This window comes from Strix aluco, chromosome 4 (assembly GCF_031877795.1).
Source record: "Strix aluco isolate bStrAlu1 chromosome 4, bStrAlu1.hap1, whole genome shotgun sequence".
Classification (NCBI taxonomy): Eukaryota; Metazoa; Chordata; class Aves; order Strigiformes; family Strigidae; genus Strix; species Strix aluco.
The window spans coordinates 35528580-35551083 of NC_133934.1; the positions used below are offsets into that span (position 1 = coordinate 35528580).

General features: G+C 35.9%; 1 protein-coding gene across 10 annotated transcripts in view; it reads left to right on the forward strand.

Moving 5' to 3' along the window:
- The window catches only part of FAT1 (FAT atypical cadherin 1), a 115105-nt gene that overhangs the window by 41643 nt on the left and 50958 nt on the right, over positions 1 to 22504 (forward strand). For 9 of the 10 annotated variants that reach the window (XR_012623090.1, XM_074822686.1, XM_074822689.1 and 6 more), the window contains exon 4: positions 18116 to 18177. Coding sequence is in view for 9 of the 10 variants with exons in the window: in XM_074822686.1 (XP_074678787.1) it covers positions 18116 to 18177 (62 nt within the window). In the remaining variant the exon portion in view is untranslated. Of the gene's footprint in view, positions 1 to 6874; positions 7235 to 18115; positions 18178 to 22504 lie in introns of those variants that run through there. The other variant, XM_074822692.1, reaches the window with a different exon arrangement.

The window sequence follows — 22504 nt, forward strand, 5'->3', positions numbered from 1 at the left end:
CCTGATGGGCTGTCTTGTTTCTCCTGTACGTGTTCAGTTTGAAACTGTCAGTCTGCAGTAGACAGTAAGTTAGTGATCAAGATGAGTTTTGACTGGGGTTACTAGGTTCATGACTTCTAAGTCTCTCTTCTGTCTATTAGAAATCAAATATGTTTAACGTGAATAGATCTTATTTGGGGTGAAAACGCTTTCACTAGGATTGGGATGTTAAGGAGTTGAAAAATCAATTTAAAAGGCACTAGTTATTATTGTAGTTACAACACAGTGTATTTTATCTCCCTCACTTAAAATAGGGCTCAGCTGAAGAGTACATTTGACTAGAATTAGTGAGATCAAATCCTGTCTCGTTTGCTTATGCAGGTATGTTACCCTTGTTGGACCTTGTGAGGCTATCGAACTGTGAGGTATTTGTCAGAGAAACCTTCAGAGGGTCCTAGGTTTACCTTCCAGCCAAAGGGGAGATAGGGCTGAGACATGAATAGGGTTTTTAACTGTATCCCATTGTAACACTGAAAGTGACATAGCAAGAGTTAAGTGTTTGTTACTTTGGGCTGCTGTGCAGCCCCAAAGGCGATTTGAGGACTGTAATGGCATTCAGTCCGAGTTTAGGAAAGGCTAGTGTCGGGATTCTTAAAATATGTGGTTACTTAAAAATACGTTTCAGCTGATAATATGTTATTGTCTTCTCTTAAGGTCAAGGATCCATCTTTTTCTGTCTCTTTATAGATTTTAACACTATGGTTATCATGGTCCATGGCTAGAACTCCCACACATAATAGAAATACCGATTCTAAATAGCAATAACCTACATGTAACCTATGTCAAGTAAAGTACTGCTTTCTGTTCTCTGGGAGTAGCTAATTCATTTCTGTAATTTCACAGACTCCAAACTAAGATGTCAGTGTCTTTGTGGAATAATCCTGAATTTTTAGATGGTGAAACCGACTGACATGGACCTATGTAGGATATAATTCATCTCTCACAGAAAGGAGAGATTTTTTTGTGATAAGAACTATTGATTGACTGATCTGTTTCTCAGAAGTGCTACTAGCTGAAGTAGTATCTGTGTGCTTCTTACAGTGATCAGTTTCTGAGTATCCCCTTCATTGACACTTAAAACCATCTTATTTTAAATAATTATAAAATGCAGCTTAGTTAGAGAAACATTGCTAGGTTTTTTTTCTTTGCATGCAGAAATGCTTTCAGTTTTTGGAGCAGGATATATAACAGAGTACATCACAGGATATTTTGTAATCTTTTCAGATATACCTGGTCTTTCATTAAAGGAAACGAAATATCATTTTCCTTAGTTTTGAAGTTTCCATGTAATGAAAAACACCTGCTGTACCGTCCAGGTGGGATAAAAATAGTTATCATAGTATTATTTGCAGGAAAGAATTAGAGCAAAGACTAATTATACAACTTTCATGCTCAACCTGAACACGACTGTAAACACATATGTAAGTTATTGTAACTACTTTATATCTGCTTAACTTCTTGAAAATAGCTTGTGATTAAATACAGAAGTAATTGACAAAACAGTAGAGTTCCAAGGCATTTTAATACATTTAAATAGAAGGAGTGGAGTTGGTAGAATTTGATAGCTATTCAGAACACAGGTCCTGGGTTAATCTCACCATTTAACCCTAGAGCTATTGCACTGAGAATCAGAAAATATTTGCACTTTTAGCAACACTCATGTAAAGCAAAGGATTATATAACAGTAAACAAGTTCTGGGTTTTGTGCTTTGGAGCTTGCAATGTACAATGTTTTTTCTCGGATGTATAGTAGAAAGTAGTTTAGTAATATCTCACTATTTCTTGTGGGTGCAGTTTATTTGCTTGTGAGTTATTTGGATATTTTTCTTTTTAGATTTTGTAATTACCTTGTAACAAGGTCAGAGACTTTGAAACTTAATTATCAAAGTACTTGTAGTTGCTAGTTTCCTAGCATTTGGATGCATTTGGATATGTTTTGGCTGCGAAAGCAATGAAATGGACAAAAAATGGATGCTTTAGGGAACAAGTAGTGAGGTGTTTCACTTAAAAGTCAGTAATTCAACTCCAATCTAGTTGTAGGACTGGAAAGTTTTACATATCACTGATGTAAACTCTGTGGTAGTATTTACAAAATACAATCGAATATTTTATTGTTTGAGTTAAATTACTGAATATTTTTATTTTACATGAACACAATCATATTGAGTGGACAAATTTATATTATTTTCCGTCTTTGATTCTTTGATATTATAATACCTTAATTAGCTTTATTGCTTTTGAGTAGGAATGTCGGAAGCATGACAATTGATAGTAAGATTACAGTAATTCTTAGAGACAGTGGAACAGGTACTTAGTAAGCCATCTACTAATAATAGCTGATAATACCATTGTATATGTGTACATTTATGAGCTGTTTATGAATTATGATTATATAATTTCTAATCTATATTGGATTAACCATTTAGAAATGGATCTGTTAGTGCCAATTCAAGAGAGAGTTGTGTTCATTTTACTAAGAGCTTTCAATCAAAACAAATAATTTCTTTCTGTCTGAGACAGGAGAGTGGGACATGCATTAAATACAGAGTTTTTGTTGTACCCAGTAAGAATTGTAAGGGTAGTATGCAAACTATATCCCCAATTTAAAATGTGTACTTACAGCTCCCCAGAGTGACATTGTCAACAAAATTCTTCTTCTATCATTGTTTCCTATGTTTTGTATTTTTTATGTTTTTATTCTTTAAATTATGGGATTGCAAACTTAAAGTGAAATGAAAAGAAAGGTGTTCACCTTTAACTCATCAACAGTAATGGCTCAACAAGTCATATGTAAAATGTGGAAATTTAAGAGCTAAGGAGAACATCCTTAATTGCAGCAGAACTAGAGCCATTAGGCTGTAAACAAAAGGAGCTCACTGAATTCCCCTAGGCTCTGTATCAGTTTCCATGTGGATGGAATAGTTTTGCCATGCCACGATTTTACCATATGGCTGCTATTCAGTGATACAGCCTTTGTATAATTAATATCTCAACGATTGCTGAGTTAATATGCCTGAAAGAAGCTTATACTACCTTGTAAGCAGCAGTATGCACATTAGAATGGCAAAAACTGCATTTGCATAGTGAAATGAGTTCCAGTTCTCCTTAGTATTACTGAGCAAGGAACTGGACTCCTAACCAGGTATCCATATAGGGTGAGGGAAGACCATTGTACTTTTTTTATTACCTTGTGCGTGTTATTCAGGCAAGAAATAATTTTTGATCTTTTTGCCAAATTGCTATGCTTATTTCCACTCCCCCAGGACTTCTGTTACATTTATTGTACTGACTAGATTTGGCTTGGGGAGAGAATTAGGGCTAGGTAGCAAGTAACACTTTCTCCAGAAACCATATCTTACTTCAGAAATTTAAAACAATAATAGCAAATGAGGCAGGGAGTTACTTGACATTGCTCCATATAACAGTTTTGAGTCAGATTTGCAGAAATGCTGATAGCAAAGCTATAGCTTTCTATGCCTTTAATGCAACTTGATATGAAAATGATGCATACTTCCAAAAACTAGACTTGGGTTCATAACCTGGACAGGAGAATGACAAAATTAATTTTGAGTGTTAATTTCCTTGTACTTCAGTTTTGCAGGTGTAAAATAGGAATAATTGCCCAATTTAACTGGGAGTGTTGTGAAGATACATTCATTCATATTTATGAAGCACTTGGGTATTATCATGAGAATGACACAGACATTCCTTTGAGGAAATTAGTAATCCTGTGGTGTAAGAGTTAGGCTGTTTAGATAAGGCCTTTCTTACATACGTAATTCCAGCAGAAGCATTGAGTAATTACCAATTTCAGAACATACTGTATCCTGTGCTCCCAATGAGGCCTGAGTCTGTGCATCTTAATGCACACATGCAAGACAGTCCAGTTAAGATGATGTGTCAGTCTTGAGTCTGGAATTTCCTAGTTTGAGTGACTAAATCTGAAGAAAAGCATTTGTCTAGGATTTAATATTATGTGACGTAACTTTTGCTCTTACTTCCTTTTTTCTGTGCTCTTTTTTACTATCTCAAGTTTTTGAAAGTAGTTACGCTAAATTGATCCTGTGGCAATTTAGGATTGTGGCAGTTTTTGTTTCATAAATTATACCACACCTCAAAAAATGCATTGCAAAGTTAACATCAACCTTCAAATTAAGTGCTGATTTAAAGAGATCTTTATATATGCAATCCCAAAGTACAATGCTATTTTATTATAAAAAGTTTGTTCTATCGAACAGCAGGATTTAAATTTTGGTAACACTGAGTCTGCGGCTTTTACTGTCTGTCTGTTAGTCTCTAGTAATCATTAGAGCTTTAAGTTATAAAATGCTAATAGCTCATGGTCAAATCATCTGCTTCACATGATTTTATCATTTTACACTGTTTGTAACCTTTAAAGTAGGGTCTTTGTGTGTGTATGCGTGTCTGATTTGGAGACTGACTGCAGTGAAATAGGAAATGGGTACAACTGCAAACAACTTCCATGGGTTTCCGATAACACTGGAGAATTACTTAGTGAGGAAATGAAGGGCCAGTGACCGCACAGTAGTATTGGCTTCATTGTAACAAAAGAAATCTTTGTTGTTTAACTACTTGTGGGTTTTAATCCCAGTTGACCTAATATTTTAGAACTTGAATAAAACCAGTTATACTACATTGCACACTAATGTGATTGAAAGTCAAATAAAGACCCAAACACTGAAATTGTTCATGTTACTTCTGTAGCTGGCAAACAATGTCAGGCTCAACTATTCTTCATTCATGTCACACAGCTCCAAGCATATGTAGCAGCCTCCATGTGCCCAACTGTTTACCTGTCACATGCAGAGAAATAAAGTGTTTGATTACACTGTCTCTAGAACAGATTATTTTTTTCTTTGCCTTTAGTGAAAATATGATCAGAATTAGCCCAAATGTTTGTTAAACCCCTGCAATCAGAGAGGGTTACGTGAGTAGACAAAACTTTGTATGGACATACGTTTGGAAAGAGAGTTTAGTTCTGCAAAAAGCTACTTTTACTTTCCTTATAAATACTGTTTAAACCACTTGAAGTGCTATTAGACTAGTGGTTTTCAACCTGGTCTTTTTTGGAACAGGGAAAACAAGTTTATATCTGAAATGCCTAATAACATCTTCACTTCCACTCACTCTACATTTAGGCATTTAGCACTTGAAAAGATAAAAAATTTGCTATAATATAGGCAACTATTTAAAAAAATATTTGCAAGCATTTATGTAAAGATCACTTCTTTTAAATTTTAGGTGGTGGTGTTGGGGTCTTTTTTAAAATTTATTTTATTTATTCTCTTACATCTCTTTGGAAAAAGAAAAATGGTAGGAGCTGGGAAAATAAATGGGAAGCACAGCAGTCCGTCCCTTCTCCTGTTTCTGTCCCTGCCACTACATAAAAACTCAAGGTCATACTCTGCGTGATCTATGTTGTAAGGCAGGAGTTTAAAAGAAAGTGAGATTTTCTTTAATTTTGTCCATATTCTGATGCAGAAATGGTGATGAAGACAGACTCCCTCTACATCATATGTTCTTTTGAGCTGGAATATATAATGTGCGAAATTACAATTCTAGCCGGGGAAGAGATGGTGGTCAGATACTGTTGTAAGCCACTTGCATAATACCACCTTTACACAGGCTTTCAAAGATACCAGTCTTTCCTTGATAGGCTCTCTGAGTAGTGTAACTTAATGGAGTTTGTGTATATAACAACACTATAACATTATTATTGATTATTTTCCTATTAAGAGAAGATTGCTCAGAATTAGTGCCCTGATTCACATCTAAGTGGGCTTGATTTTTGAGTGATGAAAATAAAAGATCAATCCCAGGAAAAATATAGTTTTACATGAAGTAATACATTTTTTTCTATCTGAAAGGTGGAGTCACAGTCAAAGGCTAACTAGGAGTCAGCTGTAAAATTCTTCTTCAGCTTTTCTGAGAGCTGAGACAAGACCTTTGGCAGCAGATTGTGATCATCTCTGTCATGAGTGTTGCATGGAGTTCTTTACATATGGTTCAGTTACAAAAGCAGTTCCCTTTAAATTGGTAGATAAAAGGCTGCAGTGCATTCCAGACTTGTTCTAGTAGTATTCTGTCTTGTAAATGTAGGAAATAACATGCAATTAAAACAAAAGGAACAAAAAAAAAAAAAAAAAAGGCAACATTGTATAAACCTCAAAATTCTTACTTAGAAACTACTATTTTAGGGTTTAGATGTATAGGGAGTTAGGGAACCTAAAAAGAAAGCTTGTAACGGTGTTGGAAATATCCTGATATTCTTAGTGTCATTTGAACAACTTTCTCTGTACTTTTGTAAACAAATGTTTCATCCATAATCTATTATTAACATAAAAGGATACAAGGTAGTAAGGACAGTTGTATAGAACAGAGTTATACTATTGCCTCAACTTTCCTTTCATATGAAAGATTTAAATGAGTAGCAGAAGAAAATTCCAAAATGGTTATTTGTAAGATTAAGGCTGCCAGAACTCTGAAATGTCTCAAAGTGCTAATCTGTACCTTGTTTATCCATACACAGAGAATACTAGAATAAGACAGTTCTTTAAAAAACAAAAAAATTATTTTTTATTCATAGTGTTATATCATACGATGTTTTTTCTGGCAAGCTGCTCTTCTTTAGGATGAAAACTTTTACATCCCATTTTAGTGCTGTGATGAATGTTGAAAAAACCTCTGCCAAATCACATTTTTAATTAATCTTTTTCTAGTCTTTCAAAAACTTTCTGTATTTCAACAATAGAAATATAGTGCTGTTTGTTGGCTTTTTAAGGAGATGCATTCTTGAACTTGTCTACGTTTTCAGATGTAGAAGACTGTATTTTCAAATTGGATTGCCAGTTCTGAAGTTGACAAAGCAAGACCAACCATCTCTTGAAACTGATGAGCTTTGTCAAGGAAATAAATCCTCATTATTTGAATTAATAAAAAACAAACACTGACAAACCATATAGACACACACACACACAAAACCCAGTGATGAACATTTGGAAGGTGAATTTTCCCCTTCAGTAACCCGTATCTTCAAAATTTGGAGGGAATGGATTTTGTCCGTAATAGTTAGCTAGTTTCATATCCATTCTCTATAAATTAGTTAAGTATTGTTTTTCACATTTTTATATTTTAAAATGTAATGCTGGTTAAATAAAACATTGTAACTTTCTCAGATGAGTTTGTCTTTCATGAATTAATAATTTTATCTAGATTAAAATGAACGTTTTTAATATTAAACTGTATTTTGTGTGGCTGCTTACTCCCCTGTTTTGAGGTTTTTTTGGTGGCATCAGTTACTGGTATGGTGGTGTCATAGAATTATGAGCTACATCTAAGTGTGAAAGACTTCTGTCTTGTGCTGGTGGTATGTTACGACCTGTATACATTTAGGTCCAGTGGGTGGTCTCATTTGTCTTTGTGTAGATGGAGTCTTAGATGTGCTAAGATAACTGGGATCAAAACCCTCCCTTTATGTTTTGTTTCCAAGGTTGTTATAATAAGAGAGAAATTTAAAAGCTAGTACTTCAGTTTTCTGGTGTCCTGTAGGGTTATTTGGAAACTGTTTGCCCAGAAGATACTTCCTTATTATAACACGCTAAATACTAAAAAACTTTAATTAGACATTGTAATTTCTTATTTCACTTAGAACATATAACTGTAATTTATCAAAAACTTTTAAACAGCTGTTCTCATACTTTGCCAAAAAAAAATTCAAGTAGTATCAAACTTTCTACTCTTCCCCCCTAATATATTTTCCTGTTTGTAGGCTTTTACAAAATGCCAAAATGAGTTCAATAATTTCTCATGTTACTTACAGTCATTCTCAGCCAATGCTGTTATTAGTTATGTACTGTAATTGCAACCAAAACAGTTTTGGGACTAAAGAAGAGTCTTAGTAAAAAGTTGAATTGCATAAGAGCAATTTTGACATCAAGACATTAGCCAACATGGAAACCTGCTCTGATATTTCTCTTTGAAATCATGTATACTTAACTGACTAATAACTTTTTAAATCTCTGTTTTAAAGTTTGGGTTGTTTGTGTAGCAAGGTGTAGTTGCAGTACACACAGACTTTTACTTTATGGTTGTTGCTATTTAACTATAACTACAAATCTGCTTGTTGATGTATACTTTCAGTTAACTCAATGCAAAAAGTTAAAAATTAAATTTTCTTAAGCTACCTTACATTTCAGAGACAATATTTACCAACCGTAAATAGCTTTACCAGCAGAGTAAATTCCAAAGACTATATATGTTCTTTCTTTGTGAATTTGTCAATCTTCCTTAATCCATGTGTGTGTTGCAACAGTTTTATGGGAGATTGTGAAGTTGTAAAACTTCTGTGTCAGAGGAAGTGACCTCAAAACTAACTTCAGTCTTTTAATAATTGGTCTTAAATAGTTCTCTCAACTGATCATGATTATTTAAAAACATATTAACAACTCTGTGCTGGCTACTATATTGCCAATATTATCTTTGTTCAGGGGGAAAAAAAACCCCAAACACACACAAGTTTGGAAAGGGGTGTAGGGTTTCTTTCTTTGATCAAACACTATAAATGCAGTAAGATTATGTCTGGTTTGAAAAGATCTTTCAAGATGATGTGAGATTTTATGGCAATAATTCTGTACTTAATTATTAAAGATGGTATGTCTCAAAACGAGATAATAAAGGCGAGTGAAGATCAGGTTACTTAAAGAGTTAATTACTGAAGGCATTTGAGCTTTGAATTGGTGTGGCTTTAGTGTACCAGATGGTGCTGAAGGCAAGAGTATTTTTGCAAGGTAAGCAAAGAGATAACAGAAATTTATAGTGTTCTTTTGATAGTAAGATCAAAGTTCATTCTAGATGAAGTTTATCATCACTTACTAGTTTCCTTTCAATAATCATACTTCGGGTTTGTTCTGTTACTTTCCATTCAAAATTATTTTAGCTATTTTTTTATTAAGTATTTTTTTGTGTGTGACTTCATCTTGACTTACAGTTCTGGTTTTTATCTTATGTATGAGAGAAACAAACTACCAAAAGAATGTGATTGACAATGAAACTGGACACATCCTAAATGCTTTCAAGCCCTTAGAATGCAAGATGTTAGACTTGGATTTATTTTTCTAGTATAGCTGTTTGGGTGTGTGTGATTATATATTTCTTTTCATTATTCCCCCAATAGTTCAACTAGTAAAAGGATTACTGCAGAAGCGGTTATACCACTGTCTCAGTAAATCCAGACTGAAAATAATGTACTCTGTGAGTGACTAATTAGAGTATGCAAAACTACATGGTTTACTTTTGTAGGATACGTTTGAGCAGTTTTCTATAATTATATATTCACTAAACACGGATTTTATACTTAATCTGAAATCTAGTTGAAATTGAAGCACTACAATGCTTATTGAATTGGAAGAGTTAGTTTATGTAAAGTGTTTTTTCCTCCTTATACCATACGTTAATAATCTTTGGTGGATTGCTTGTCTTTGCTCCCTGTTTGCAATCACTAAAATGATTAATGAGTACTCTGATCAGCAAATTCCACATCTTTGTATCTGGATGCTGTTAAAATAGTTCAAGGAAGTGACTCTTAACTTCAGATGTGCACCTTGCACTTATACTTTGTAGTAGTCAGATTGAGTAGTTAAATTGCCTGGTTACTGATTAATGTGGTAACAGCCATAGGACTAACTAACTAACTTTTTGACCCTATATACAAAGCTTACAGTCTGTCTTGGCAACAAGTAACAAACACAAAACCACTGATATTACTGTACTTCAATAAATGTCCAATGTGCTGACGTGAGCACGCCTCTATGGACTAGGCTAGTTATCCCTTATTTGATGCAGTCCTGACTTGGCTAGGCCTGAGATCTCAACTATTACTTTACTTTTGTGGAGTACCATTCAAAGGGCAAGACATTTATTCAGCTGGGATAAACGTGCCAGAAATGTTTTTTGTGGATGAAATTCAACAGCATATTCAGCATCATCTGAAACAGGAATAAGGAAGTGCCTAAATAAAAAGTGATCTGAAGAGCAAACAGAATGTGTAGTTCTATAAAGCATTTTAGACCTTTCAGTCTGGAGTTTACCTAGGTGCCTGTACACTGTGGGAATGTCCTGCTGGCTTTTGCCTGAACTGCTGCAGGTGGGAGTTGAAGGGGAAAGGCTCCAAAGCTGTGAAAGACTGCACTTAGTTGAGTGCAATCATGCCTATACTTAACAGAAAGGGAATACTGATTTCCTACTACAGTAGGTCTCACTTTTAATTTTTCTAAGCCTATTCATAGGGTAATGTAACTCATTTTTTGTAAAATACCCTGATCAGAAAGTTCATACATGAAGTGGAAAACTACTCCCTTTAGCCCCCAAAGTGGATTTAAACTGCTTAGAAAGGTCTGCTAAGCCACAGGCTGTAAGCTGTGCTAGGCAGAAGTGATCTTTGTTCAACCTAAACAACTGTATAGCAAAAAAAGGTAAGATTCATGAGGCCAGAGAGAGCAAGCACACAACAATGTAACTGTTATGGATAGAGTACTCAGCTAAGAGAGTGGAAAGAAGAACCTGGGCTCTCGATTTATCTTGGAAAGTGATATCATTTTTACAGTCTTTATTGTAAGAACATAAATGATTGCTTTTGAATGTTTTATTTGAGCAGAAGAAGCATTTGCAGCCATTTAATGGGCTTGTAAATGATAATGCTAGTTTCTTTTGGGACTATATGTTTACAATCATATTTTCAGCACTTGAAAATTACTAGTGCCAATTCTGTTGCTGGTTTTATTAAGAGCTATTAAGGTGCTTGGGACAAGAAAGTTTAGCAATGAAAAGCAAGTTGAATTGCTAAGGAGCTATCTTTAGGACTATGTAAACCAAAGGTGTTCAGTTCCTTTATGATATGCTTTCTCTGGTATGATAGCTGGTTAGGACTATGATCTTGTTTATTTTTTGACTCAGCAGCCTGCCTTCATGGTGATATATTAAAATGGCACACTGTCTAGCTTACAATCATCATCTATACATGACTGGTAAGACATGGAGTTTATATTTTGTCAGCTGCAAAGCTGAAATCTGTTCTTAAATCCCTCTGCTATTACTTTTCATTGACCTGTTTTTAGTAATCTCTTTGTTTACTTTGTTTGTGAAGCCTTGTCTTGGTTTACATAGAAAACAAGATTTGACAACAATCTTGCCAAAAAGTTTATCTGAACATCTTTAGACAGGAAATGTGGGCCTTTTCTGATGATCACTGATTGTAAAGTTAGGTGTAGATCATAGTTAACTTGAAATCAGTTGAAAGAAAGAAGACTGAAAATTATTGTGTTTATCAGTCATCTTGTCTGTATTTCAGAAAGTGTTGAGATATTGGAAGCAGTTTAAAACAATGACATAAGAGATCTTCCTGATAGTGAGACTTGACGGTCACTGTATTATCAGAGATGTCTAAGACATGACCTGAGCACACTAAGTACTTTCATGAGGAGAAGACTGCTGATTCCAGTGGACTACTTAGTCTGTCAGACAAAAGGAAGATACATTCCTCTGTCTAGAAGGAAGAGCTGTTTTGAATGGGATATAATACACTATTTCGTAAATGAGGGTGATTAGTAGGAAATCCTGCCTTGAGGTGCAACAGCATCTTTATCACTTGAAGAGACATAATTGGTCTTCAACTTACAGAATGTGTGCTGTAATTTGCCCAGTGCTTTAGGGCTGTATTATGCAGTAGTCAAACTAGATTATCATTACAGCCACATGTGAATTTAAAATCCATACTTCCTTCAACTCTTATACTGATTTATATATTAAGACCTTGTAAAGAAAATACCAAGATAATTGTTTTTAGCATTCATTAGTAATTTGTAATTTTTAAGGTCAAAGTGGGGGAGCAAGTGCTTAAATCATAATACATTATAAGTAAACTGATCTAAAGCTTTAAACTGATTGAGTTGCGCTAATGCAGTCCAGAGAAACCATTTCTACTGACTGCTCATGGTTTGTGTTCAACATGGAAGACAAAAATCTCATCAACAAAATGTGACCTCATAGAATCATCATAGAAATGTAGAATGGATTGGGTTGGAAAGGATCTTAGAGATGATCTAGTTTGAACCCCCCTGCCATGGGCAGGGACACCTTCCACTAGTCCAGGTTGCTCAAAGCCCTGTCCAACCTGGCCTTGAACACTTCCAGGGAGGGGGCAGCCACAGCTTCTCTGGGCAACCGGTGCCAGTGCCTCACCACCTTCACAGTAAAGAATTTCTTCTTTATATCTAATCTAAATCTACCCACTTGCAGTTTAAAACAGGTACTCCTTGTCCTATCACTATACTGTCTGATAAGAGTCCCTCCCTGTCTTTCATGTAGGCCCCCTTTAAGTACTGGAAGGCCGCTCTAAGGTCTCCCCAGAGCCTTCTCTTCTCTGGGCTGAACAACCCCAACTCTCTCAGCCTGTCCTCATAAGGGAGGTGCTCCAGCCCCCTGATCATCTTTGTGGCCCTCTTCTGGACTTGCTTCAGCAGGTCCATGTCCTTCTTATGTTGGGGGTCCCAGAGCTGAACACAGTACTCCAGGTGGGGTCTCACAAGAGTGGAGTAGAGGGGGAGAACCCCCTCCCTCGGCCTGCTGGCCGCACTTCTCTTGATGCAGCCCAGGATACGGTTGGCTTTCTGGGCTGCAAGCATACATTGCTGGCTCATGTCCAGTTTTTCATCCACTAATACCCCCAAGTCCTTCTCTGCAGGGCTGCTCTCATCGCCCAGTCTCTTTTTGTGCTTGGGATTGCCTTGACTCATGTGCAGGACCTTGCATTTGGCCCTGTTAGACTTTGTGAGGTTCTCACAGGCCCACCTCTCAAGCCTGTCCAGGTCCCTCTGGATGACATCCCTTCCCTCCAGCATGTTGACTGAACCACACAGCTTGGTGTCATCAGCATCCTCAGCAAGTTTGTACTCAATCCCACTGTCCATGTCACCAACAAAGATGTTAAACAGCACCGGTCCCAGCACCAACCCCTGAGGAACACCACTGGTCACCCTCCTCCACTTGGATTTCGAGCCATTGACTGCGACTTATATTTAATTCCAGTGTCTTGTATCATGTGAAGTTGGTAATAAAAAAAAAGTTGTAGCTGCTTTCTATATTTCCTTAAACCTTCAGTGTCAATGCATTCAAAGATCAGAGAAACTGTATTTCATTTCATACACTACAATTCAAGTAGTGTTTATACTACATTCAAATCAAGCCTGTCTGTTCAAACTCATTGGAGGCAGTTTAGTAGACTTGGCATCTGCTTTATTCTTCTGGATCGTGGTGGGTTAGTCCTGGCTGACAGCCAAGCTCCCATCCAGTTCCAGAACTTTCATCATCTCAAGCTGAATGTGCAGTTGGAAACTCTGTTGCGAAAGCACATATGCATGTGTTTGTAGGTATGCCTGTAGTAGGGAATTCATGATGTATACACAGCAAGACAGAAATTCTGAGCCTTCCCTCCCCCCTTGGAAAGACCACTTTTTCTGATGCTATTTCGTTCATCATTGAGATCATCCATGCTATAAAGATAGCATGGAATTAATATTAACATTCTTAACGCAGTGCCCACCTAATGTTCTATGTATTTTTAAAGAGATTGCTATTTCAGCATTCAATGAAAGTTGTTGTTGATGTGCTATTTTTCAGATACAGAGGTAACGTGATGTAACTGGGTGCTGAGATGAAAGCTTATATGGGATAAAATAAATACCTGCTAATGGAAGCTTCCTTGTGCTATTTTCTGTTCCAAATCTATCAGGTTTATTTATATTTCTATAATTGAATGCTGTACTTGCATTTTTGTCTGTTTAATACTGTTCAAAGTAGAAATATGAAGTAAATTTCATTTGAATACAGTTGTAACTGTTTTGATTTTTCAGTAGACCTCAGATAGACAGCAGATATCCCCAGAATGTAAACTCAAAGGAGGAAGGAAGGGAGAATACAATTGTATTTGTTACCTGGGTTTTTTGTTTTGTTTTTGTTATGGATGTTTACATTTAGTTTCAGTTCATTGTAGTACCTCTCTAGCTAGTGAGGTAGCACAGCTGTGGTTTATCCAAAGTCTCTCTAAATTATTATGCTGCTGTTATGAAAATGTTTCTGATAAGGTGAGATTTGAAACATTACTGAATAGAAGAATTATACCAATTCACTAGAAATACCATTTGCTCATCATTATCTTAGAAATGTTTGTTACAAACTCATGTTTTCCTGAGGATGCTTGACCCATCTTGCCAGTGTGCATTGATTTCCAGGTGGAATAATAGTCAGTGTTGTGAATTACTGAAGCTCACTGTTCCTGTTGGGTTTGTGTATGTGAGGGTGGGGGTGTGATAAGAGGAGGCAGAAGGAAAACAGGAAAATATGACTGCAAAACGATGCTCTCTGAGTAATTTTTGCTTCAAAAATGAATGCTTTGTCACAGTGATGTTTCTCACACATGCTGTCATTTCTCTCATTCAGCAGCGAACAGATTCTCCCCACCTCATAATAAGGATTTCAAAACTGATTGTGTTACAGACATCTTCAGAGATAATTGAAATCATATTTTACTTTGCACTTCTGTGGGAAAGTGGTGCATGCAAAGGTGTGGTTATTCATTTATTTGTGTAGAGGGAGGAGCACAGCAAGGAGATCTCCATACTGTTACAGAAAAGAAAGGGAGCTCAATCTAAAAAGTTTGAAAACTTTTCAGTAGAAGGAGCAGAGTGGGGGCTTTTGTTGCAGGGAGCTAACTTATATTAGGTCCAAAGATTCCCCCCAACCCTCTTCATGGGCATTCCCAAAAGCCACACTGTATAGGAACACTCAACCTTATTATCACGGCCTTAATTCAAAAGAGCTCTCGAACAACAACAGATGAAATCTGTTGCTGGAGCATTAAGCATTTTATAATATAGAAAAACTTTGGAAAAAAAAAAAAAAAGAAAAACTTAGTGATTGCCATAATCAACTTTTTTTCAGTCTTAAACTGTACTGAAACACTTCACTGAAGCTAAATTTTCACTTAGGAAAGTGGCTAGCAGTAAAGAGTTAAATAAAAAGAATGTCATGCATGTGTATGTGATTCTAAATCCAGAAGTGTTACATTTCCTTTGTTGGCATTCGTTTCTGCTGAATATACAGGATATATATGGTGAAGACTAAACCCTTCTGTTATTGGTCTGAAGTGTTTAAACAGAAGTGTGGCATGCTTGGTTGAAAAGACTGGAAGTTTTAACAGATCAAAGCATATATATTTTGTTCTTACTGGATATTTTTGTACTTACCCATTTGAGTTGTATTGACCAGCTTAATTAACAGAAGTTATATCTGGAATTAGACTTTCTTTAACAAACTGTAGTATGTAGAACAGTTGTACATGTAGAATTCTGTCTGGAGTGCTTGCAGCAAAAGCATTTGTGCTTTTTTCCCCCAAAGTATTAGTTGGCATTTAGTGATGGCTCCAGTCTTAATGGCTCTTGATGAGGGAAAAAGTGGATAGGAAACTGTTGAAAGGTGCCATCTTTCTGCTCTCATGTGTTAGAAATTCTCTACTTGCTGCTGCTGTGAGAGATGGAATCTAATATTGTCAAAGGGTGTAGACTGAATATTGAATACTCAGAGAAATGCAATTTCTTCTGGAATTACTTTATTCTTCCTGTGCTTTTTGAGATACTCTCCATTCTCAACCAATCTATTCAACAGCTGACTCCTTCAGTTACTATGCTGAAATTTACCCTTTTCCCTTGCAACTGTGGTGAGTCTCAGGGGATTAATGCTTCAAGGGAGGGCTTGTGCTGGCTTTCTCCAGAGGTACTCAATAGAAAGAGTTATTTAGGAGAGCTTGTGTTTCATGAAGTCACCTGCAAGTCCCTTTGCTCGAGGGAATCATCGGCTCTGCCATTTGTTCACTTCCAATTAACAGTTCTGTGCTGTTCCCCATAGAGCCTGTGAAAAGAAAAGGTGTGGCTTGGCCAGCCTCAGCCAGGAAATTAGGAGAAAGCTTTGTTTAGAGTATGTGACAATAAATATTTTCAGTTGTCATTGTTCACAGCTCTGTAATCTCTATGGGAAGGTACTACCTCAAGGAAGTTAATACAGAGTTGTGACATCTTTTTTTTCCCATCTTCCCCCCCACCTCCCTTCCTAAATTCACAGTATTAATGCAACATTTTTTCCTTTTTTTCTAATTGTCATTCCCATGTTCTTTTTGTAATTAAGGGAAATTACTTCGTAATACCAAAAGACATAGCCCTGCAATAGCATACATATCTTCTGTGTGCTATAAAAACATAAAAAGATAAAGTAGAAGATGGTGATAGATCTTTATGACTAGAATAGTAGGTATATAATGGATTTGATACAATGGTAAGACAGATTGGTGGAAACAAAACAGCAGATTTGACCATAGTTGAAACAGCCATTATTCGCACTCTTTGTTTTCTGAAGAATAGTTGTTTGAACATTTGACAGGTGTAATTTTGCCTTATATAGGTTTTGTTCATATTATTTAGTATAGGCTGTCTATTTTGTTGGTATACGTAGAGTACAACTGTATTTTGACAGGAGCATTGAGTAGCTATGCACTGGTGGTATACAATTCAATTTCTATTGGCCTTTCTCTTTTAAGTAAAATTGAAATCTTTGTTGGTTTTCTTACTTACATGCTCTGGTTTTTGTCAGCTGTGAGACAAAATTGAAGGCTTTTTTATTGTAGCAGATCAACCTTGAAAACTTTATAAATGGATTTTAATTTTGCTTATGAAGGCTCTTATTAATAAAAAGCTTGCACTATAGTTAGAAAAAGGAAGAAGAAGTATGCGGCCTGTGTTTTGATCTTTATTTTGTCCTTAATATGGTAATTGCTTCCCTGTTTTTCAGTGTGACAATTAAGGATCAAGGGTGGCAGTGTTTTCCTGCCATTGTAAAAAGCTGGGATAGTTGGGGAAAGGTCTCATGGCATTGCAGCGTCTTCTGTATCTAGCATATGCTGGATTCCTGCTGCAGAGAATATGGGATGCTTTGGCCAATAGTGGTTTAATTTGGGCAAATTTGAATCTTGGTGTTTGCTCTATGAAAAGCCAAGTTGGGTCTAGCAGGATTTACTAACACAGGCTCAATTCCATGTGACAAAGTGATGGTATTTGTGGGGCCAGCTTGTACCTGCAAACAGGTTATTGGCTTATGTGCAGCAAAGAAACTGAGTTATCCTTTGTGTGTACATACATGGCACAGTTAACCCACACCATAGCAAGCCATTCAACTATAATAGAGAGTTGACTGAGTTTGCTTTTCGTGAAACTCAATAGTTAAAATTTTGAACCTATTGTTAGGGAGAATTAATTCAAATAAGATCCTTTCACTGTCTTTTTGTCACCTCTTACTCTTTGACTTTCTTCATTTAAAGTAAAACTCACCATGTCTTTCTAATCTTGCATTAAAAGATGTATCAAACTCTTACAATAAAATCTAACATCATGCATCAAAAACTTGGACTCGTTCTCTGCTATTGCCAACAGTAGCTGTTTGACTCCTTTGCCGTTGCCAAATCAAGCTAACACACACAGATTGCTCTGGTTTCTACCATTAATGCATCTCTTCAGGTCATCCTTTTTCTATTGTTATCATTAAAAATACAAATAAATGTTTCTCCCAAAGAGAATAGTAATTATTCAAATAATGTGTGTAAGCACCCTTTGAATAAGGCATATGAATACCCTCTGAAAACAAGACTTCATGAGAGAGAATTACTTACATTACTCCTGTCAGAAGCATGACATGCACAGATGTGTTAGAAAATTGCACTGTGTCTGTCGGTAAGGGCTACAACAGCTTAGCTTTCAGATTGCAAAGAATATTTTTGTGGCCCTTAAGGTTTGGAAATCCCTCACCCCTTCCCTTAATGAAAGCATAAATTCTGCAAAAATAGAAGAAACCCCCTAAGAAGAAATTGAGATTATGTTTATCAGTTACTACTGGTTTAACCTAAACTTCATTCAGATTATTTTCTTGAAGGATCTGATTAATTATTCTTTTATGTTTACAGGTCTAATTACAACCACATCTAGAAAACTAGATCGAGAGCAGCAGGGGGAGCACATACTGGAGGTAAATAATTTCTTTAGTTCTCTGAAAACAGTGACTATAAGTTCATTGCTCTTTCACAGAAAGTTTACCATACTTGATTACTATATTTAGAATTTACAGAACTGGATTTCAGAAGTAATTTGCTTTCTATGTTCATTACATTGCAACGCAGAAAACCGCTTATCTTATAAAAACAGTGTGTTGAGACTTTTTTGTAAGAAAAGAGTTAAGATACAGATACAAGACAATTTTTTGGTTTTATATCTGTAAACTAGGTTTTCTTTCAGTACAAAGGCACAGTTGTTAAAAGAAAAAGTGTGGTTCTTTTTTTTATCTTCCTCTGTAATTATTGGAATAGCTATTTCAGCCTGATTTTTGCTGAAAAAGTCGTCCAGAATCTTTTTTTAGCATTGAGAATGCAAACAGATTGTGAGTAGACCTTTTTTCTGCATAACATACTTACCAATCACATAACTAGATGATTTGCAAAATATGCATTGTATAGTGAGAGTCTAAAACCATTAAATTTGTGCTTAATTCTTTTATTTAGCTACATTTAATTGATTGCCTGGAATTTATGTAATAGCTATTCTCATTCTCTGTCAAACAACATGAAAGAAAAACATGTAGATGAATGTGAGTCAAGAGTTTCACAATGTTGTTATGCAGTATGACAGCATTGTACATCACCTGCAATGAAGACTTAATATTCACAGTGATACTTACATACTAAGATTTATCTGGAACCTTTATTGTGCCTTTCCTCCTGAATGATAGATAAAAGACTGCAATGTGAGTTGGCAAAACTAACATTAAAGCTAGAGAAGTAAGCCTGGACTTACTCAAAACTTGTGAAATCTGTAGAAAGGTTTTCTATAGGAATGCAAGGACTGCATAGATGTGGAGGTGAATGTATTCCTTGATAGCACAGTCTATCCTTTTGCAGAACTCCAGTGTACATGCAGTCTTCCTGGCCCTTTTCTATCCCTTTGGTGCATTACAAGCTGGATTAATGCTGCTGTTGGACCAAATTTTATCATTATTTTCATTTCTGTATCATCTTTGGAAAGACCTCTTTGCACCTGAGTAGCAGAAGGGTGGAATTTCCTCTGCAGTGTGTTTCTAATAGTAGTAGTAGCAAAGTTCTTTAAGTGGCAAATCTGATTTAGTACTAGACATGTTATTCCTGTAAATTATAAAGTCATTATATTATTCTCTTTTTAAATTACATCCTTAAAATCTGCTTGTGTCAATTTCCCAAAGCACTTCATGTCAGTTATATCTTATTTCTTGACCACTGCTATGTATATTGGTTGTAAAATTGGTATCTCATGACTTTTACTCCTATTCATATTGTGCTGGCTTTTGTAGTAGATCTGTACAGTAAATCAAATGAACTGTGGATCGTTCTTTGACCCTGAAGCCACCTGGCACAGTATGTCTTTGACTGCTTATACCTTATCCTTGGAAGGGGGTGGCCATGTCCAAGTTGCCTGTTAAGAATGGTGCCTGAGATGTGTGAATTCTCAGGCTGCAGCTAGGCAATGTGTGGGAGTGTGCTGCTTGTTCTGGGCCAAAACTTATGCCAGAGATCCCACTAGCAGTATAATGTTATGGGCAGTTGTCTGCTAGCAATCATGCCTGCTAGTTTAACCTTAAGTTATAACAAGATAACACGTACAGAACTCAGGGGGGTTTTTTAAGGTTACAGTATCACACAATGGTACATAAATTCTCCTGATTTCAGCATTCTCTATAAAGGTAGAAGATTAAGCTGATTGCTCTTTAGTTTCGAATATTGGTTATTGCCTGATGGTATAATTTATAATTATTCAGTCTTCCTTCATTTTGAACTCCAGATGGTTGTTAAAGTTTTAAATAAAAGTCTGTGAAGTATCCAGTGGAAGAACTCTTTAACTACAGTGATACTGACAGACATCATGGCCCAAAGTAGCAGTTTTCCCATTTGTTAGTTTTATGTTTACAACTTGGAAAATAGATTGGAAAGAAACACAGAAATGCACAGAGTGGTGGGCAATATCATGAGCCAAGTGCTGAGCATCTGGCTAATTAATTGCGCATTGAAATGTTGACCAGATGGGTTGGTGGGTTTATTCCTTGTTTGCTGTTAAATTTGATCCTTGACTGCACTCCTGCTTACATAATAGTAATTAGTATGCCCCATTCTTTTATTCCCAACTTGTAACTATTTCCTGAGTGCCAACTGGCACTTTTTTAATGCAATTATTTTAGGTTATCTTCATGTTATTCTCTCATCTCTTAGTATTCTGTTTGTTATGTCAGTAATGCCTTCAAACTAATGTTGCGTTCAAATCAAACTAGATTTTCTTCAAATTTGCCTTTTTTTTTTCTGCTTGGCTCAGGGCAATGCTAATTTTATGTTAACGGCCAAGTTATTCTGTACCTCTGGGAATTTCCTCTTTTGGGGTGTGTTTTGGTTTTGGTTTGGGTTTTTTTTTTTGCAAACTGAGAGACATGGTGGTGTTCCATTACAAGTACTAAAGGGAACAGATATTCATATATGTGAAAATTCTACCATATGTTGGAGATGAACGTGAATATTTGCATTTCATGTTGCATTGCATGTGTTTTGTTGTGGTTAATCACTTTACTCGCACTTTTCCACTTCCTTCATTCTTGCAAGTTATACCACATTTCATTTATATTTCCATATTCTTTTTCCTAAAAAAAGATGAGAAAGGGCAAGAAAAAGCATATCTGATCATGTACTCATTCATGTCAATGTAAATTCATTTTTTCATCAGAGATTCAGTTCTAGTCTGCCATTAGTATTCATTTCATTATTTTGTATCCAAGTTATCCTTGAATCCTTAGTTTTTCCATAGTCACATTTTTCAGGGCATCCTAAGAACCAGTGAAGGAATTAACCACCCACATTCTTGACAAAAAACACTTGTTCTCCCCAAATTGGGGTGGGCTTGTTGAAACTGGAATATCCTATATCAGTGGTGCATAGGGTTTGCTTGGGTTAGGGGGGGGTGGATTTTTTTTTTTTAACACCCTCTGCAGCACTGTTCTTGGGATTGTAGAATCATTTAGGTTGGAAAATACCTTTAAGAGTCTAACTGTATATCTCTCCTATAATATTTTGCCAGTGATACTGTAGTAACTGCCTTCTATACGGAGCTTCCTCCCAGCAAAGACTTGAATCTTCCTCACAAACTCAAAACCAAAATGAAACTGCACTATGTTACACATTTCCCATAGAATTTGTTGGAAACACCGGGTGTTTTATTTTTTTTTAATTTTTTTTATTTTTTTCAACTTTTATTTTATTTTGCATTCCTCTATGGCTTTCACAAGTATCTGGTAGAATTAGATGACCATACCTCAGTTTATCAGTTTCCTCTAGTTACAGCAGAGGTGGCATAGATGACCCTCGGACATTCCTGTGTGTTTCTGTGTAACAAGAAAGGTAAATTAAGTCAAGGAAGATGATTTTAAGGGAGGAAAAAAAAAAAAGAGTGGGAAAAAGAAAATGAAGGGGAGACCATAGAAGGGCTGAGGGATAGTGCTGTACCAGGTGATAAAATTGCTCTTAAAATGAGAGACACAAGGATTAAAATTTTACAGCTAAAATCAAAACCAACCCAACAGCAAAGAGAAAGTAAGGAAAACAGCATGAGGGATTGACCAAAAAAAAAAGTCTTTACCCATCATTATTCCTTGTGTCTTTAATTCCAATTTTTTGGAAAACATCCCCTTCAGAAACTGAGATTTAGCTAAGATGCTAGAGGTCAGGTAATACTGTTATCAGTGGAGAATTTGTATTTGTTTTAAATGCTACATGTAATAGGAGCTAAACTCTCCCCAGAAAATGCCTGGCATCTATCTGAACCCATTAGCTTTTACATGGATGGCAAAGTGCAGCCTGAAAGTGATTGGTCTGATTCTGTAACTCTTCTACTAACTGAGCTCATGCAGGAAGCAGGAACATAAACCCCCTATCTTCTTCTTTGAAATAGATGCTAAAGTAATTTCCATATGCTCTTATTTAACCCCTTATTAACCAATAATTAACCAATAAGGGGTTAAATAAGATTTAAGGTAAGATTCCTATAAATGAACTAAGTTTTTTCCATCAGTTTGATCCTTTTCCCATAGACAAAGATTATTTTCTCTGTTTTCTGACTTCAAATTAACATAACTCTTTTCATTATATTTTTGTTCAATACCCATGCCAATAACATCAGATCAGTCCTAAAATTAATATTGTAGAAGATTTCATACTCATTTCATGGCTTTTTAGTAGAAATTCTGACTATTGCTGTAAGAGCAGACTTGGTTTCATTTCCCACTTCATTTA